We start from the raw sequence: 18983 nt of genomic DNA, 5'->3' as shown, positions 1-18983 counted from the left end.
CCTAGCTAAAGAAATAGCAGCATAATAATTTATTACTTTATAGAGTTTAGCATTAACATATTTGTGTAAATATTCAGGATTGCATTTAGTAACACCACAAGTGACAGACTTATAATCTTGTGAATGCTTTAATGAAATTCAGGAACAGAAAAATTCTGTTTTAATACTACACATACAGACTTGTCAAAACCAGCAGAGCTAGAAGCACTGGAAAACTACTTCAAAATTACACAAGAAATTGTTTGGGGGTCATCTGATTTTTTGCTTGCCGTTCTGAATCACAGCCTAAACATAACCATCCTCCTCAGTCCAGACTGAATCTGCTATAGGTGAAGGGTTTGGAGGCTTTAAACTTTCCCCTACAAATCTCATATTGCACATTTCCTGTCAGCTCGCATCTTAAAATGTCATTCTGGCTGAATCACTATATACCCTTCCTATAAACATGCCCATCTGCTCACTGGTGGACAACTGTGAAGTGAATGCTAGCTGAAGAAAGACTAAACAAAAAAAACCAGAGACAGACTTCCACAGGTGCTCCTTCTCCTCACGCACTTTCCACCCATTTTCACATCTCCCATGTAAACCCAGTCCTGCCCTTGGGGGCTCCCTGGCCCAGGCAGGAGAAAACTGGCATGATCTGCCCAAATAAGGGGATACTGAATGAAACAAAAGTGTTTGTTGAGACCTTCAGAAAGGATTTTCAAAGGAGATCAGTTCCCACTGCCTCCTGATGGGAAAGAATTAATCCAGTACTGAAAGCTGACCATTAACACGATGCTAAAACGGTCCCAGACATGAAAGAAGAATAAAGGAAACTATCTAGACCCTGCAGGCTTACCCAGGGCAGCATAACATGGATTAGAAGTGGATGCCTTTTTTCCTGACGTAAATGAGGGATTGCTCTAGTGTCTGCTGAATGTATAACCATGGGGCCAGAGCACCAAGGTGGCAAGGGAGGGAGACTTATTTAGGGGGAGCCCACTCAGACATGGAGCCGGTGAGTTTTCAGCAGTTTCTCCCTGTCAAGGGATTAGATCCTCATGCTAAGGTATTTAAGTGAAAACAGCCGAGGAAGGGAAAAAAACATTTATTAGTGAAGATCTTGCTTTACACGTCTGGGGAAATAATCCAAAACATCGTGGCTTTCAGTGGAGATGGAACTTTACAACTGACTGCAAAGGGAACAAAGTCAAGCCAAGACAGAGAACTTTTTGACCATCCTACCTTTCCTACTTCTCCCCAGGGATGAAGGGCTCAAATCGTACCAAGGGCTGAATGATTTGGTCTGAGTGTTCAATTGGAATGAGCAAGCAAACACTCCACTTTTTAAAATAGTGCCGCCAAAGTCAGCTGGAGCACCCTTCTTAACATAAAAAAATGCACTTAGGACCTTGCCTGGCTGGGTTGGGCACCACACACTTTGTACACCCCAAGCACAAACAGATGCAGCTACATGTGGTGGATTGCTTGCCTCCTTAGAAATCTAAGAGCAGGCTTGCAGAACACAGTGCATGCACTTTTGCTGCCACTTGAAGTACAAAGAACTATTTTGCCAACTAATCCTCCCAGCTGAAGTGGCAGCTTTTGTTAGAAAACTGGAAACAAGCAGGATAAAAATGCAAGGAGTTAATTGCATCTAAAATAAAAGGGTTGTTTTGAAACTATTAGTTTTTTGCAAAAGCCAGCAAGTGACCAATTTCTGTAGCTCTTCGGGGAGTGAAATCTGCCTGTTCAGAGGTCATCAGAATGCACCTACATTATATTCACGATGTTAATATTGCACTTTTATAATTTTACTTGACTTTTAACTTTGATTTTTAATTTAATTTTAATGTTATAATTTTAATCTTAGAAATAGACTTGCTTTTTCTTCCACCTCAAGTGAACAGGGGATTGTATTCTATCACCCAGTGGGGGAAGAAAGTGAAAAGCCTTTTGCATTCCTGTCCCAAATATGTAATCAAGCCAGGAACAGCACTACAAACTCATCATGCCAGTGCTTGTGTTCCAGTGCAAACATTTATGTGTTCTGAGCAGACTGGTTCTTAAAACTAGAAGTGCTCTCTCAAGAAGGCATTAGAGGGAAAAGATGAAAAAAATTAGAAAATAAATAATCTTGTAAGCATGCATGACTAGGTAATAGGTTATATGTTTTATTTGAAGACAATAGTGAGCTAAAACATCATACTACTAAAGATGACATGTTTCACCTGAAACCAGTGGAAATCTCTCCAAGAGAACTAAATAAAAATCCTCTTCACTAGCTATCTGGGACTGTTTAGTTTGAGGAAGAGGAGGCTGAGGGGAGACCTCATCACTCTCTACAACTACTTGAAAGGACATAGTAGAGAGGTTGGTGCTGGTCTCTTCTCACAGGTAATTAGCGATAGAACAAGAGGGAATGGGTTCAAGCTGCAACCCGGTAGGTTTAGGCTGGACATTAGGAAAAAATTCTTCACAGAAAGAGTGGTCAGACACTGGAATAGGCTGCCCAGGGAGGTGGTTGAGTCACCATCCCTGGATGTGTTTAAAACTCGTTTAGATGTGCTGTTAAGGGATATGGTGTAGGAGAGAACTTTGTAGAGTGGAGTTGATGGTTGGACTCGATGATCCCAAAGGTCTTTTCCAACCTAAATGATTCTATGATTCTATCTTTGATCATTAGAGAAGCCTAATCACTGTTATTCAAAGGTCCCATTTCATTACAGTTGTAACAATACAGCATTGGGTAGCTGTACAACAAAGGACTATATGCAGCTGCAATTCGAACACCACTTTAAGATCTTTGGAAATGAAAGGTCCTAATTCAAAATGATTGGTTTTGTTGTTACTTTAGGGTTTGTAAAATTATTTATTCAAGAAGATGATAAAATTGGCAATACCACAACTCAGGACTAATTTTTCATCACATGGGTTATCATTCAGTTTAGTGCCACAAAAATCTATCAATCAGGACCGCACCTATACACACCAGGAATTCTGTTCCAAAGTAAAACATAAAGAACGTTTTATTATAATACCCTGGCATTTATAATGTGATAAATGCACAGCAGTGCGGATATACTGTCAGAGAATTATTTGTTCACATGTAACACTGCCCAATAAAAAATAGCTATTTATAATCCTGAAAATCTGAACACAGAGCAGGTAACTAATCAGAACACTCAGCCCGCTTCTCCACCCACTTCTCTCTAACTAGCAGAGCCTATTGATCAACAGGCTGAGACTCTTCCAGACCTTCACTGCGTTAGGAAATTAAAATGAAGCTTGGATAAAAGTCTTAAGGATTGTAATAATAGCTGGCTGCAAATGAGACCTGTAAACCCCAACAAATCCCAACTTATTTTGGAATTAAAGAAAAAAATAATCAAACCTCATAATTCTTTTATGGGAAGGAATTTCCGTATATATATATATATATATATATACACACACACACACAGATTTCTGAAGAAAGTACATGTTATACTTCCACCTGCTGGCCACCTGCCTGGAAGATCACATGGATCTCATTCTCCTAGGTGGAATGAGAAACTCTTCCAGGAGTGAGAAACTTCCTTCCAGGGAAGGCATCATGAACCTGACAGTTAAATTTCCTATTGAAATAGAAACTATTCTAAGACAGATTTTCTATTTTGTGAAAATCGCAATTTTTTTTTAACACAGACGTTTCCAAAGAAAAAGTCCCCACCATTTCTAACTATAATCCTACCATATGCCTAAGCAACGAGCAAGAGGAAGCTTTACAATCCTGGGAACAAAGCAAGGACTGGAACAAAGCTTGCAAACGTTTCTAGCTCCCTTACTTTCTGATTTATGATCCACTAGAAAGCAAGCTAAGAAATCCCTTTGCCTGGCACAACTTGTCTTTCCCAATGACTGAGCAATCTTTGAAAGAAGAAATATAACTGGAGTGAAGGTGTTCCTGTGCTTCCTCAGTGCACATACACAGTGAGAATAGCAGTTCAACTACCAACAGCCCTACAGAATCACATCTCTTTTTCCCCATCTCTAAATTTTATCAACTTTTGGCTTCCTTAAAACAGACTTCCTTTAAACTCTGGCAATCTGTAACTGATTGAAATGCTCTTACTTGTTCTGGAAGTCTGTAGCATCATGGATTTCCCCCAGCTATGACCAACATGGTAGACGAGATGCAACTTGCTCCACTTGAGCTGTTTTTCCTTTCCAATAAAACGCTCAAAGAGAAGCTTGATGCTTTCATGACTTTATCTGAACGATCCACATATTCTGGTTTTCATTTTAAGAGCACAGTACTTTCCGCTTTTAAAAATCCACTGATTTTATGACCAAAGTGTGGGAAAGCCTTAAGATATCCAGACCATGAAGTGTTAGGAGTTACGCAAGTTCGGGAAGATGTTAAATATCACCGAGTACATGACAGGAGGTACATTCCCATACATATTGGGATGGAACAGCATGAGACACTACTCCCCTGTTTCTCAGTATTTGCTCAAAATTAATGATTTAGGGTTGATGTCAACTTCAAAAAAAGATAATTATGAGGGGATGATGTGAAGCAACAGGTACCTAAGCCATCTCAAGAATGACCAAAGACTGCAGGGGCAAATAATATTCTCGCAATGCTTTTAGAGACTGTTTTTCTAGTTGAGATTTCAGCACTGAAGTAAGAGCCCGAAGCCATAAAAAAAAAGATATGAAAAAGCAGGGCTAATTTTGTAATGCAGTAAGCTAGAAAAGCATACTAGATCTCTTAGAGTAGTGCGTTGTTCAATGTTGTGCTATTTGATACGTTTCTTTCCTTTTTTAAACCACTGTTACTAGGTTTCTAGTTTTGATTCAAGTTAGTCGGGCAAATTTGTGGCATTCTTCTCCCCATATTAGAAGTTTCATGCATATAGGTGCTCTTTCTCTTAATCAAGAAACACCTGGATAAGCACCGATGGCTTTGACCATCATAAGGTTAATCTCTTAAAACAATCTAAAACCTAATTTCTTCCTATAAGTACCTCTACCCTCATTTTGGGAACCTTACCTTTGGGTAAGACAAACAGCAGCATTTCAAACGAAAGGAGGCATTAATGCTTGTCTAAAAAGTGTCTCAATAAGCCCTAGCCTCACACTGTACACCCAGGAGATCACATAAGGCATCTCACATTACCACAAGCACTGTACTAACCTAGAGGAAAAGCTATCTCCACATTCAAGAACATAAAAGAAAGGATGGCAAAGAAATACAGACTGTGGATGGGCTACAGAATGTCTGCACAACGACTAGAGGTGATGGAAGGCCACGTAGTATCAAGAGTGCTGGAGCTTTTTCATTTCACTACAGACTGCCAGCCTTCTCTCTGGAATGGGAATGAAGGGCTAGCAGATTTGAATACGGTAAGAATAGCAGGACAGGGATGTAGGAATTTGGGAGAAAAATGTAAATATGGAAAAGAGAGGAAGGAGAGAGGGTGAAAGCAATCATGGGAAAGGTATCAGTGTAATGACTCAGGGTGAAACACTGGCAATACAGCAAGTGATTTGGAGGAGAGGATGACAGAAATACCCCAGAAGGAAGTGAGCAAGGTCACCTAAATCTCCCCTCCTCACCCTCCTGCTGCTCACAATGTAAAAGCTAAAATAACCCATTTAGATAAATGCAGCTGAGTTTGGTAAAGGGCAGGCCCTCATTTTCTTCCCTTTCCTTGCCATCTGCTCCCCCATTCCACCATGGCTCATGCTTGAATGCAACATCCTTAAAATCAACAGGGCCTCAGTTTATGAGAGTGTTGTCCTGAGCATCCTACGTTTTTCACTCCTAACAGGATTACTTGGCGAATCTCTCTCTAGCTACCTGTAGATATGAATTCATCAATGGCTTTTGGAGAAGCAGTAACTTTGCTTACAAATGGCTTGCTATTTTCTGAACAATGTGACCCAGGTCATGTAAAATAATTCTCTGAGGCATTTGTTCTTTTATGACACAGATCAGCCAGCTCCTACTGTACGTAATAGTTCACACATTAACAAACTGGCAATCACACTTCTCTACTGAATCTCATTTATTACTACTTGGCTTTCTCTTCAAGTGCACCATCTCTAATTTGTTATACAAATTGGCTAGGATAGGGGATATCTGCTAGGATACAAGAAAAGTAACCTTTGGGAATGGTATAAAGCATCCTTTCAAAGTGCCACCTGTCAATCCCAACAAGCACTTATGTGGCTTTGCTACATGACGTTAGATGCTTGTATTTCTTGTGTTTGAGTGTTTGTCTTTGTTAAGCTAGAAAACTTCCTGCCCAAATTAGATGGACAAGGAACAAGGTCAAATTTTTGCAGCAGACTGCCAACTGAATTTGGAAGCTGTCAACAAGATCCAAAGACACAAATACAATGTAAGCCCTTGTGTTTAGGAGTGGCTCATTCCTCTCAGGCAGTCAGCTGTCTCCTGAGGCTAAGCAATAGGCAACATTGTTCATCTCACTTGAGTAACTATCTTTCAGGCTATTTTGTTGGAGTAATTCTGGTTGTCACCATGCTCTTTGATAGCTCAGATCTCTGAACTGCTGTGGGAAATTTCCCAGATCTCCACCTTTATGCATTCCCAATTACTAGTAAGTCCTTAGAAGTGAAAGACTACCTTGGCTTTTGCAACCGGCTGAAGCTTGAAGGAGACGGAGGCAGATCTGAAGCCTTTCTTCTGGGCTCTAAAGTACTGCAGCTTTTTACAATTTAGTTCTTCTTAACCTGTTTTTGTTACTGAAGTGACCGTCAGCTGCTAAACATCACTCTCATCTGCCAGGCAGATTAATTCCATTACCCAGAAGCTACTGTGACTTCAGTAACATACATCAGGGAGGACACTGCAGAAGCTACTGTGACTTCAATAACACGTATCAGGAAGGACACTGCAAGTCATCAGTCTTTCTATCTCCTTCCATAGAAACATTTTAGGTGAACGCTAGTAGCGGCTAAAAGATTAAAAAACTAAAGACTTCCTCTGATTCACCACATAAGAAAAGAACCAACCCTTCTAAAGGGTCTGACTTGTACAGATTGCCCTGCAGTTCAGGTTCAACAGACCCTCCAGCAATATACTGCAAAGGCAGAGGTGTTTTCAGCTGATTTCACTTCACTGGCAGAACCTGGGCTCACACTAAACTTCTTGTTCTGCCAAGGTGAAAGACACTATATTTTTATAACTTATTTTCTGACGACTTCCATTCCAGCCAGTGAAGGATACGGTGATTTTATCAGTGGGTGCTTGCAAAACCCTACCAAAGGAAGGCATGTAGTTCAACCGTCCCACACTCAAGAGCTCATATCTTGGACAGGAGTAATTATCTGCACAGCTAACACACAAAAAGAAATAAGGCAATTGCAAACCACCCTCATGACTGTTTCCTGCGCAAACTTCAGGTTGCTTCCTGTAGTAGAGACAGCACAAGCCAGAACAAGGCACTTCTGGCTGCCCTACTTATTTTTGTCGACTTTTTCTGAATTTTAGAATCCTCTGATGTTACACACATGCCCTCCTCCCACCAAAGACATTATACTTTAATTATATCACTTTTATTTAACGGGTCCAGTGTACTTTCTTCAAATAGTAGCTACTATTTAATGCTTCTCTTCAAGTGCACTCAGAAATGGCTGTTCTGAGTCAGAACATGTGATTTTTAAATTCAGGTACGTGTTCAAGACAAGCAGACGTCGTAGTGGCCAAGACTAGAGGCCTCATACTATCCTAAAGTATGAAAGCTTATCATCACTGATGTACCCCAATAAATGATCACCATGGCAGAATGCTTGAATATTTCCTAGAACTATTTTGCCGCCTCATTTAAAAACATTTAATTTTTAAACAGACATATTTCCTATATAAATAACAGTGAGTAGCTAACAAAGAATAAAGATGTTTAACAGAATCAAATTCCAGACTAGTAATGAAAATTAGCCTGTTGGCAGAATCGATTTGCAAACTGTATACCATCAACAGCACAGAACATTATTACAACAATGCTTGCCTCCCACTTACCTAAATGATTTCTGAATTGAAGCCTGCAATAAGCCTGCATTATTGATTTGCTATAAGAAAATGAAATATTAGAGATACTCACTTTTACCAAAATAATTCTTGCTAGCTCTTCACACACAGGCTTTTCTTCATCCTTCTTCAAACCTTCCAATTCAAACAAGGTATTGTAATTTTCCAGCATTTTTGTCATTATCTTGTTGCAGATCTCCTGTTCTTTTATACCTTCAAATCCAGAGGGCACGCTAAAATTGGATGTAACACAGAGCAGAGCGTTATAGGTACTCAACATACAAAATTTCCCGCACAGAGCCTCTGTAACATTTCAGTTGCGGATACAGGATGGCAAATAGGCAGAGGAAACTTTGTTTTGCAACGGAGGACTGCGTCTATGGTGTTAACAGCTATCACTGTTTGCAGTTTTTCTTACTGATATTAAATACCGTATCTGTTGGTCAAACTACCTACTCCACAGAATAGAGGTAGAAATCTAATTGAGACAAACACCAAATGAGATACCACCAACTTTGCTAAACGTTGGGTTCATGACTGCAACACAGACAGCACTGAGGCATTTAAATGCTCTGAACTGTTAATGAGAAGAGTCAGATTCCTCCAAAAACGTGGTTTGTGATAACCCCAAAGGTATACAAGAAGGATGAGTCAAAAAAATTAAAAAACCCCCACATCCTGAGCAGAACACTAAAAGTAAAAGTTAAGCAAGATCTTTGCAGCCTCAGACAACCCCATGCTGTACAACAGATTCCTTAATCTAACTTTCGAGTTGCTGTTTCTATTGAAGGTAGGCTCGTAACTCACAGGCTTTTTAAAACATGGCTGCCTTCTGCAGAAGAGCCTAAGAGATTCATATAAAAACAGGTTTCTAACCTCCACTTTCTGTAAGAATAACCAACTACTTGGCTGCAGAAGAATCAACTTCTTGCTCTCTTGAAACAGGCCCCTGTGCAGCCAGGAATTGCCTGCCACAGACCTTAAAGGCACACACAAAAGGAAGTGCAAGATACTAACGTGGAAGAAGTGTCATATTCCAGTCTATGCTCTTTTGCCTTCCTTATGTGTTTCACACAACCCTGTCATGTGGTAAAAAGACATATTACTCACAACAGAGTGCACAATTAATTGAAGCATCTAATGATCATCTGCTGGAATGTAGGCTTTCTGCACGTTTAAAGGACTTTGGTGACTAAAACTGACTTAGAATTCTGTTTTAATGCAAAAGTAAGATCTCTGAAGACTTCTTCAGCATTTAAAACACTTCTCCAGTCATCCAGTGTTTCCCATTGTACAGTATTTCCAGTAGATACATTCTCCTCTCAATAATCCACAAAGTGGCTGCATGGATATTAGTTTTCTAAGGATCTTATAAAGTGGCAGAGACTGCAGATCAGGAGGTACAGAAAACATGGGAAAAGATTTAAGGGGAAGAAGCACGGCAAAAAAAAAAACAGAAACAAAAAAAAGTTTCAAACGTTTTTTGACTGAGGACAACTCGTGGTTGTACGAGAGGAAAAAACAACTCAAATCCCCAAAAGTTAAGCAAATGCCACCTGAGCTATTTTACAGGGATGTAATTTCAAAGTAAAGCATTGCTTACTATAATCAGCAAATTAAAATTTACTTTGAATGCTAAATGATGTGCTATAGAGTTGTCACGGCACAAAACTTTCTTGATAATTCAGGCAAATCCTGACTGTTACCTTCCTGATGTGTTTCTCCAAAACAGGGTACCACTGAAATAAGGCTGACACCCCATGAACTTCATTCCCAGGAAATGGACTGGAAATGTAATAGAGCAAGTTCAAGTCAAAATAAAGACTCCAGACAGCTTCAATGAGTTGCAGAGCAGAACCTTGACCTAAACCACATCTGCTGGGAATTACAGCCAACACCTCCCTACTGGCACAGCTAACACCAAAAAACTCTTCCTGGTTGAAAAACAGTCCAGCCTATAAAGTTTCCACAAAGCACACAAACAGTATTTAATTTCAGCACAATGTCATACATTTCTTGCCCTCCCTTCTCTATATTACTTTGTCAGTTAAACTTTATGAAATCAAATCTGAGAAAAGTCCAACATCTTATTCTGAACAATTCTGTACGTGTATGGTGAGATGCATATGCAGAACACAGGGCTAAAGCTTACAGCTTTAGTCTTCTTTTATCACCCCTCTTGGAATGTAATCAACCAGAGCAGCATTAATTGTTTCATTTTAATATTAGTGTAACATACTTTATCCATTACCATCTCTCTGCCACTTAAACAGGCATATTTTACAAAGTTTCTCATTTATTTTTTCCTTTAATTGCTCTTTTTAGACCTCCATCATGGCAAAGACTATTATACTCTCTGAGCTATCCATGGTGACCTTTTCCCTGCAATAAATCTTCAGCTCAGGCTATATATGAAGTTTAGATTATGAGCATGCACCACCCTACATATTTATACAAGTTAAAACCCATCTGTTGCCACACTGCACGATCTACCAGCCTACTAGACTTTGCTGAAAATGTATGCAAAAAAAAGAATATCTTACTTTAGCTTTTCTTAGTCTTAAAAGTTGTAATATCCACAAATTTCTCTTCAACTCACTAGAAAAACCCAGTCTTATGAGAGAGGATTCCTCACACTACCACTTTGATGATGCACACCCTACTCCTTGGAAATTTTTCATTTTCTTTTGTGAAGACCTTATTAAAACATTTCAGCAAAACTGTGTTAGTAGTCATGGTTCCTTAATGTCTAAGTTGCGTGTTAATTAGGCACTATGACTGCGTCGCTTAGAGAGTCAGATGCACATCTTACTCTGGTTACAAAATCCTCAACAGCAGGACTGGATCCCCTTATAGACACGTTATGTACAAACTACTTCAGTATCAGCACCAGAAACAGCAGTGGAAAATCAGTTTCACTACCAGAAACACATTTTCTAGAAGGGAGGCATAAACCTGTACTTTCTGTGGTCATTTCTAGAAGAAAAAATGTTGATGGGTTCAGGTCAATCTTAGAGATTTGAGCTGGAAAACTCCCACTGAGTTATTGTAGTAGCTTGCGAAGTCACAAGCAGATACATAGCACAGGCAGTGACAAAAGCAAATTCTATGATGTCCCCCCTTAGATTCGTCGGACACCCTGCCCTTCCCAGAGACATGCTCAGAGTGATCTGTGTGCAAAGCACAATGGCTCCACATCAAGTATTTGGAAAAAATGTGCTTTCTCTAAAGGAGGCATGTGCATTAATAGCATCTGACTCAGACAAGCAGGGCCGAGGGCAAAGGTGCATTAGTACCACAAGTTTTACAGGATATTAAAGGCTGAAATTATTGGTGAAGCCACTTTAAAGCAGAAAAAGCAGTAGTTAAAAGTTAAAAGATTACTTGGGAATAGGATCAAGTCATTAGCCCTTTATTTCAAAACATGACACCTAGTAGTATTTCACACTTCTGCACAATGTGCTACCAGCATGCCCGGCCCACCCGCCACAGCTCCACGCAGTCCAGCACCCATTTGTTCTTTGGGTTCTTCCAGACCACTTTAAGCCAAGCGTGTATCTGCTTCCATGGGGATGCTCAAGAAAGCTAGTCTCAAACGAGTTAAACCACATCAAAGCCCTGTGTCACAACTCTTACTCAGAACTGAAGTGACCTGAGGTCAGATAAACACACTGTGAAAGAATTACTTACATTTCATGCATTATTTAAATGAATTTACCTCAGGGTCCCTGTGAACAAGCTGTAACAGGCTAAATGCAGAGTGGGCTCATGAGAGAGCAAATCGCCAGACTCTATTGAGAGTTGTGCAGTAACACACCCAAACACAAATGCAACTGGCATGGGACAGGCTCTGTCACCATCCACCACACCTGAGAAACTCACTTCAAGTGGAAACGAGGGCCAGGAGGACTTGGGGTGTAGTCATCCGCCTTTAATAAACTGGACTGAGATCACTGAACTGATTTCCCCAGGCAGAAGCTGCTGACAGCTCCCTCTCACAACTGAGAACCGGTGATTTCCATGTGAAACTGTGCATCTCATTACGAATTCCCAACGGTGTTAGACCTCACCCTGTCTGAGATGAAGAATGCACATTACCATTTCCTTAAGTGGCTCTGCAGTAGTAGCTCGCACGGAATGACAGTACTGTAATCCTAATTTACAAACCACCGAGGGCTGTATGCTCTGTCTTCTCAGACTGCTACTTTTGCTGTTTGTACAGGACCTTTTGTAGAGGAGAACCACAAAGCCCCCTTACCATTCTCCTAGGGAATCCCACAAGAAATGAAGGGACTCAGAGGACAGGGAACAGTACACGGGTTTTTTGTTTCTCCATCCCTTGCAAAACATTTTCATTAGTGCCTCAGATGCCCATGAGCCCCTCAACAATCAAAACTGGAGGTTTTGAGAGCAGCGCTGCAGTATATCTTAAGAGGTTACAACTTCAGGCAGGCTGCTCTGTCCCTCTAGACAGACATTACTGTGTCATAGAATCATAGAATCTTTATGGTCGGAAAGGACCTTTGAGATCATCGAGTCCAACCAAACACCATCTCTGACACTAGAGCATGCCCTGAAGTGCCACATCTAGACATTTCTTAAACACCTCTAGGGATGGTGTCTATAACAGATGTGGCCTTGTGGCCACAACTCGGACCTGTTCTTCAGCTGGTCAAAGTGATTTGTCTTAGCACACTGGACCACAAACTGCTGCAGCTGAAAACAGGCACGTATTCAAATCTGCAGACTCTGCTGCAAGATCAGAGGCTAACAGGTAGCTAAAGACACAGCAACACTAAGTTGAGGCAGGTGTTTATCTCAGTGTGTGTGAGTCATTTACATGCTCTGCATCGTTTACAAACTTACATCTCACCAGTTTGGATCAAATGCAAGGACATATGTCACCACTGCTATTTTATAGAAGAATCTTAGCTTCTGAGACATTGGAGAATCCCATGAGGCATCTGTCTACCTTTTAAAATCTCTTCTAGATTGTTTTCTATAACATCAGATTTAGGAGTCTAAATCGACTCAGTAATTCCATTTCTGTCTACATCACTTGTAGCAGAGGCATAATGCAAAAGGCAGGCAATGCAAGTAATGCAAAGCCATTAGAGTGATGCCGCAGCAAAGACTTTACTGACTGGATTAATTTATACGCCAAATCTTTTGCTCCAGCAAAACCTCAATTTTTCATCAGGAAACTACAGTGGTAGTAGGCAGCTTTGAAAGTGCAACCTACACAAAGGTAGACAAAGGTCAGTTCATAGCCTAACACCCATGCAGAAAGCACATCATTCCCATCTCCAAATATTTCTAGACGGAGCCTCTTCAAAAATGCTCCTTGCGATTGTATCTGAGCTGTACTGTTGAATTCAAACACCATTTTCTTTTGCACATATTAGGAAAAAGTTCTTCACTAAGAGAGTGGCCAAGCACTGGAACAAGCTCCCCAGGGAAATGGTCATGGCCCCAAGCCTGTTAGTGTTCAAGAAGCATTCAGACAACAATCTCAGATACATGGTTTAAATTTTATGTTGCATTGTGTGGAGACAGGAGTTAGACTCTATGATCTTCATGGGCCCCTTCTAATTCAGGATATTCTATGATAGTAGTTTTTCAAGTGAAACTGCTCTTCCATGTAAATTCTGTGTGTATGCTTTATTGCCAATCCTCAATCAAGATCAGAAGAACATTTTCAATCCAGGGCCGTAACTTATTTTCATGGAGTTTTTCAACAAAGGTATATATCAAAAGGTTTAGAATAATAATAATAATAATAATACCCAACCAAAAAAAGCCAAAACCAAACCACAGAACATTTCCTATTGAAATAATCACTATTTCATTCAAGAGATATAATAGGAAATATCGTGACACCTGGCATTGGACAGATCATAAAAGAGAAACTTTCTCAACTGAAACTTCAAGGAATGAGTGTTCATTAAGAGAACAGAGGACTTGAGATGGAATTTGGCCAGAACAGCCCTCCACATACGAAGAGAGCAATGCATCTTTAGCAATCATGAGTTTATTTTACGTATCAGGCATTCAGTGGACTCCATATGACAAAGCTGGGTACACAACAGAAAAGAAAGAGGAGAAGAAAACAAAAACCTATCACTGAAAGGCTCAGCAATATAGTCCCCTATGCACTTCCCAAAGAGGAGGCAAGCACTGCTGGGTATTTAATATGATTATGGATAAGAACATTTATGGCCTTCCTATATTATGTTTGATGCTTTAAAATTGCATCATAGGGTATAGCATACTGAATTCTTATGAAAAACAACTCCTTTACCCTGCTGGCAAATGCAGTATTTAAAATCTATACAAACCCTGTAAGAAAGATTATGTTGCGTGCTCCAATTTGCAATAATGAATGTTAGAACAACAATTTTCAGTACTCGCTTTGACCCTGATCCTGGACTTAGAATTGGTTTTAAGACTAATGTAGGATTGGGACTGCACTGCGTGAAAACCAAGTCCATCCACATAATGTTTCAAAGGCCAACATTACTCACTGCGGAGCTCCAGTTCAGACCCTCTGCTTTCACTTCAGCTTCATATACCCAATCTGTGTAGGCTTCAAAGCTGCTAGAAACCAAGGTAAGGCATTCACGCAGAACTTTAGATCAGATTTTAATTATTACAAATTCAGCAACACATTGGAGATCTTTTTGAATCTCTGAAATACCTACAGCTACCCTACAGACAATCTACCTTTTCTTCATACCTAATGCTTTCTTGTACAACCCTTCAGGTAACTTCTATTACGTAGTCATCATCTAACTCATGCGTTTGCCAGCCACTTTTTTGGGGATGGAGCAATCCCTTACAACATGCTTAATCTCTGTTGGAATGACATAGTCAGATTAGTGAGGGCTTGAATGATGGAGGCCACACACAGATCATCCTTTGAGAGAGCACTACAAAAAACGATGCAAATGGATCCTCTGCTTACTCTGTAACTGGTAGACCTCACACCTCCTATCCTCCCAACCAAAGGACAGGATGAGTACAACAGTCCCTCTGACGCTCAGCTCCAAGAGAGCATGGGAAGGGAAAGAAAACCCAGCTGGTCCTCTCCTTCAGCACAACCTGTGAGAGCCAAGCAGAGACGCACAGCAGGCCACAACTAAGGCTACGGCTCTACAGGAGCTGAAATTCAGGTCAATGGACAATAATTTCTTCCACGAGTAACCATGCTGCAAATGCTAATACTCCACGCAAATTAGCCCAGTGACAGAAAAGACAACTGTTTATGTTCCTATATCTTCATGCTTATTGTTCCTCAAGGGTTGTATTTCTCTGTATACTTGACCTTTGGTTTCCATCACAATAAATCAGAACAATGCAACTTGGAAGAAAACAGTGCGCTAAATCTCAAACCATCATATTTTCCTTTTTTGAGCTGTTTGACCTTACCCTTTACATTTTCATACATCTTACATCACACTTCATTACAAAGAATGCAAATAGTCATTTCCTCCCCTCTTATATTAATTAGAAATAAAGAAAGCACAAGATAACCTTTCACTGGAAAAGCACCACTGCAGTTTGTCAAACATAAAATAAGGAAGCAGGGGAAGCAGTGGATAAGATAAAAGTAATAAGGGTTGAAAGTTTAGGAGATGAGATAAATTACTGAGAACATGATGTAGAAAAACAGAATAAGATGAAGAGAATTAAAATTAAGTCAAAATGTCTGGAAAGTGGCCCAACAGTGAGATTTATTCAATTGTTAAACAGCTTCAGTAATAGAGTAGGAGATAATATGTTTAAATAGCTAAAACGACTAAAAATACGTTGTGGAAGGTATAATCGGATGGACTTTATCTTCTATGACACTGTGCGTTAACTACATAGACTCCAATGCTGATTTTAGACATGAGTGTGCATTTCTGACAGAAAAATCTCAGATCTTCCTGCTTCAGCAGTGTAACTGCTGACGGTTGGATGTGAAGCCTTCTTTCCTTGTCCAAGAGAAACACCCCATGCACTGCTCTGAACAAACAGCTCAAAGCAAAAGGAGTGTTCACTTTAACTACCTGCTGATACTTAATTTCTGCAGCTAGTCTCTCTAGGGGCTGCCTGTAGTAAGACAGCTCTTGTCAAGCAGGCAGCCTTACTCCAGAGCTCTGAATTGCGTTCTGGGGATCTCCCTCTGGTTGCTTGGCCAACCAGCTGGCTAAGCCCAATGCCTGAAGTTCAGTGCTGCAAGTTCTTCCTCCTATCAAATCTTTGTTGATACAGATGGTCACGGTTCCAGCAATTTAAGACTGTATCCCTTAACACAGGAGAAGAGGGTATTTGAACTGTTGCTCACAACCTTTGTGTCTGGACAATCCTGAAACTACCTTGAAAAGATCAAGAGCTGACGAAACACACAGCTGAAGTACCAGATGGTCAAACTTAGTTTAAATAAAAATCTACATCCATAATTCTGACATATTCGAGTCTTCTAAAAAATGTGTTAGCCATTTGTTAAGTGTCAAGCTTTGCTTTCACTGCCTTTTTTGCTACATGAGCATTTATTTCAATAATAAATTGAAATAAATTTGTACACAGCCACAGGAGGCCTTGTGTTTTCATCTCCAGTGACCTCTGCCTTTCTCAGTCTTCTGCAATGGAATGATACAATTCCGCCCATCTTACAGGCAGGCCCTATACCTTACAAAAAGTACTACATCTTTTCTATGCCATCTTAGGAACAGAGATCAGTTGAGGCAACAACTATGCAGCTTTTAAGAAGTATGCTTTGGTTTAATTTTAGGAATGCGAATTGCAATTCCAAACTGCAACTCTCTGCGTTCTACACCAAAAAGTACACAGAGATAGATTTTAAACTTTCCTAAATGAAATGATGAGTAAACTAAAAATTATTCTAATAGCCACTTGGGAGCTTGAGTCATAGAGATTTAGCCATTGGACTCAGATTCTTCTAATTTATTTTGTTTGTTCTTAACTCTGCTAATACATTTAGACAGAAATTCTCAAACTGCCCATACAAATGTAATCTTCAAAAATTGTTTTGCTTTTTCTTGTCAGAAATTTGCAGTATTGTGCTTCCACTAACTCTCATATTCATGTGTTCCTGCACATACTACTGTCTTTTGAGTTTTCTTTCTTTTGGAGAGGAAGACAATTGTTTTGAAAATATTTTGTACTAACACAGCAAATGCTTTAATCCCGACACATTCACCTTCATCATCCATGAACAGCATCTTAAGACGAGGCAGCAGTGCAGTCATAAGGACAAGCTTTGGTTTAAATGTCTCATCTCCACATGTTCTCTCCCTAATCAATGCAAAAAAATATGCTCCTTTAAAAAGAGAGCATGCAGCATCTAGGCTAGGTATGTCGAACTGGCTCTATACGTTAGAAGGAACCTAATTTATCTTTTCTCTGTTTAAAAAAGTCTATTCTTTCTATTGGCTACAGAAGAAGCCTAGGGAGATAGTCTCATTATGCAATTAATCTAATCTAAGTCTCATTAGGCAACTCAGTATTATTCCAGAGTGAAATTTTAAAAGGATCAATATAAATCTGACATTTGCTACAAGGAACTCAGTCATCTCTTTTCACTGATATCGCACCTCTTTCAAGACTGATGACTGAATGAAACTCCCTACATGTCTCCCATGTCTCAGATCTTGGATGCCAGCCAAGGGGTGTATTACAGACAAGACCATGGTGAAGATGCTAACAGTGCACTGCATCACAGCAGTGACTTGACAGAAAGATTCTTACGTGCGTTCTCCCACTTGGAAATAACTCTTCTCGCTACTGCTGCAAGCTCCACTAGAATGTACAACAAGTTGTCTTCACCACAAGTGCCAAGGAACTGGGCCCAATGAAAGAAACTTGTAAAACTAGTGAGTCTAGTAAGAAGTCTCAAGAAGCCAGTGGAACACGATAACCTCCAGACCAGTTTCTATATATACTGCAAGGACAAAGAGCCCAGAATCATAGGCATCTTGAGGACAGACACCAGATCACAAGGCCAAATCTGCAGAGAGTAAGCAGTATCCACCTCTAGAAATTATACAGCATCTGGGTGCTGCATAGGAGTCCTTTTCCACCAGGTATCCCTTCTCAAAGCCTTTTGCAGAGAAGCATCCATATTCTCTAATGGCAAAGGAAGAAAGCTGTATGAGCACAAGTTTCCTTGCACTTATACGGTCTGAAAGCCATTCATTGTTATACTCCTGCTCTGCTGTCAACACAGCAATAGAAAACTGGCCAAATGTTTAGCAAAATAGTGAGAGGAGATGGGAGAGCAACTCAATTCCCATTCAGCTCAAACAATAGCTTTAGCACTAAAATTTATCACAAAGCCCTAGTCATTGCCTCCGTTTGATCACTCAAACAAATTCGGGTTCTTAGCTACATTTCTGTCCATCTGCTCTGTTATACTCACCATCAACATATAGGGAAAAGTGAAAACCCCAACTTACTGAAAGCAGTTTGGTCCAAATACAGTGGCAAGATTGCAAAGGTTCATCCTGTTCTCTACATGATGTTCAGCAACCTTTATCAGGAACTGGCACAGATACTTCAACAGGCAGTAATGAGCATCAGGCAGTTCTTTAAGGAGTTCTTTCAAGTTACTTTCCTTCTGTGTGTCATTTCTAGTGTCTAGGAAAAACAAGAGAAGAAAAAACATATGTACATGGTTTTCTACATTGCTGCCAATTTACTTACGTGAGTGAGCAAGCAGTGGGATCTACAATTTAGTCTTATTTCTCTTCAGACACAGAATCCTCCAAAGCCCTCAGTTTTCCTCAGAGAACCTGCACCTTTGTCCTGAGGCTCAGCTTGGCCACCACTGGCACTGTTTCATGCACACCTTTATGTTTTAACTGATTTCCTAAGCAGAATCAGCAGTGGCCACAGCTAACAGCATTGGAGCATGTTTATTCCCACACGGTACATAGCCATATCTGCTTTAACTCCA

At 40.1% G+C, this 18983-nt stretch overlaps 1 protein-coding gene across 6 annotated transcripts in view; it reads right to left on the bottom strand.

Annotated features, from left to right (window-relative positions):
- The window catches only part of FAM13A (family with sequence similarity 13 member A), a 135406-nt gene that overhangs the window by 100512 nt on the left and 15911 nt on the right, over window positions 1–18983 (bottom strand). For all 6 annotated transcript variants that reach the window (XM_074589593.1, XM_074589589.1, XM_074589591.1 and 3 more), the window contains 2 exons: window positions 18484–18664; window positions 8097–8256 (listed from right to left, as the gene is read on the bottom strand). In XM_074589593.1, the coding sequence (XP_074445694.1) occupies window positions 8097–8256; window positions 18484–18664 (341 nt within the window). The remainder of the gene's footprint in view (window positions 1–8096; window positions 8257–18483; window positions 18665–18983) is intronic.

The sequence above is a fragment of the Larus michahellis genome, chromosome 5 (genome assembly GCF_964199755.1).
Source record: "Larus michahellis chromosome 5, bLarMic1.1, whole genome shotgun sequence".
In the NCBI taxonomy this organism is placed as follows: domain Eukaryota; kingdom Metazoa; phylum Chordata; class Aves; order Charadriiformes; family Laridae; genus Larus; species Larus michahellis.
This window is presented reverse-complemented; position numbering and strand designations above follow the sequence as displayed.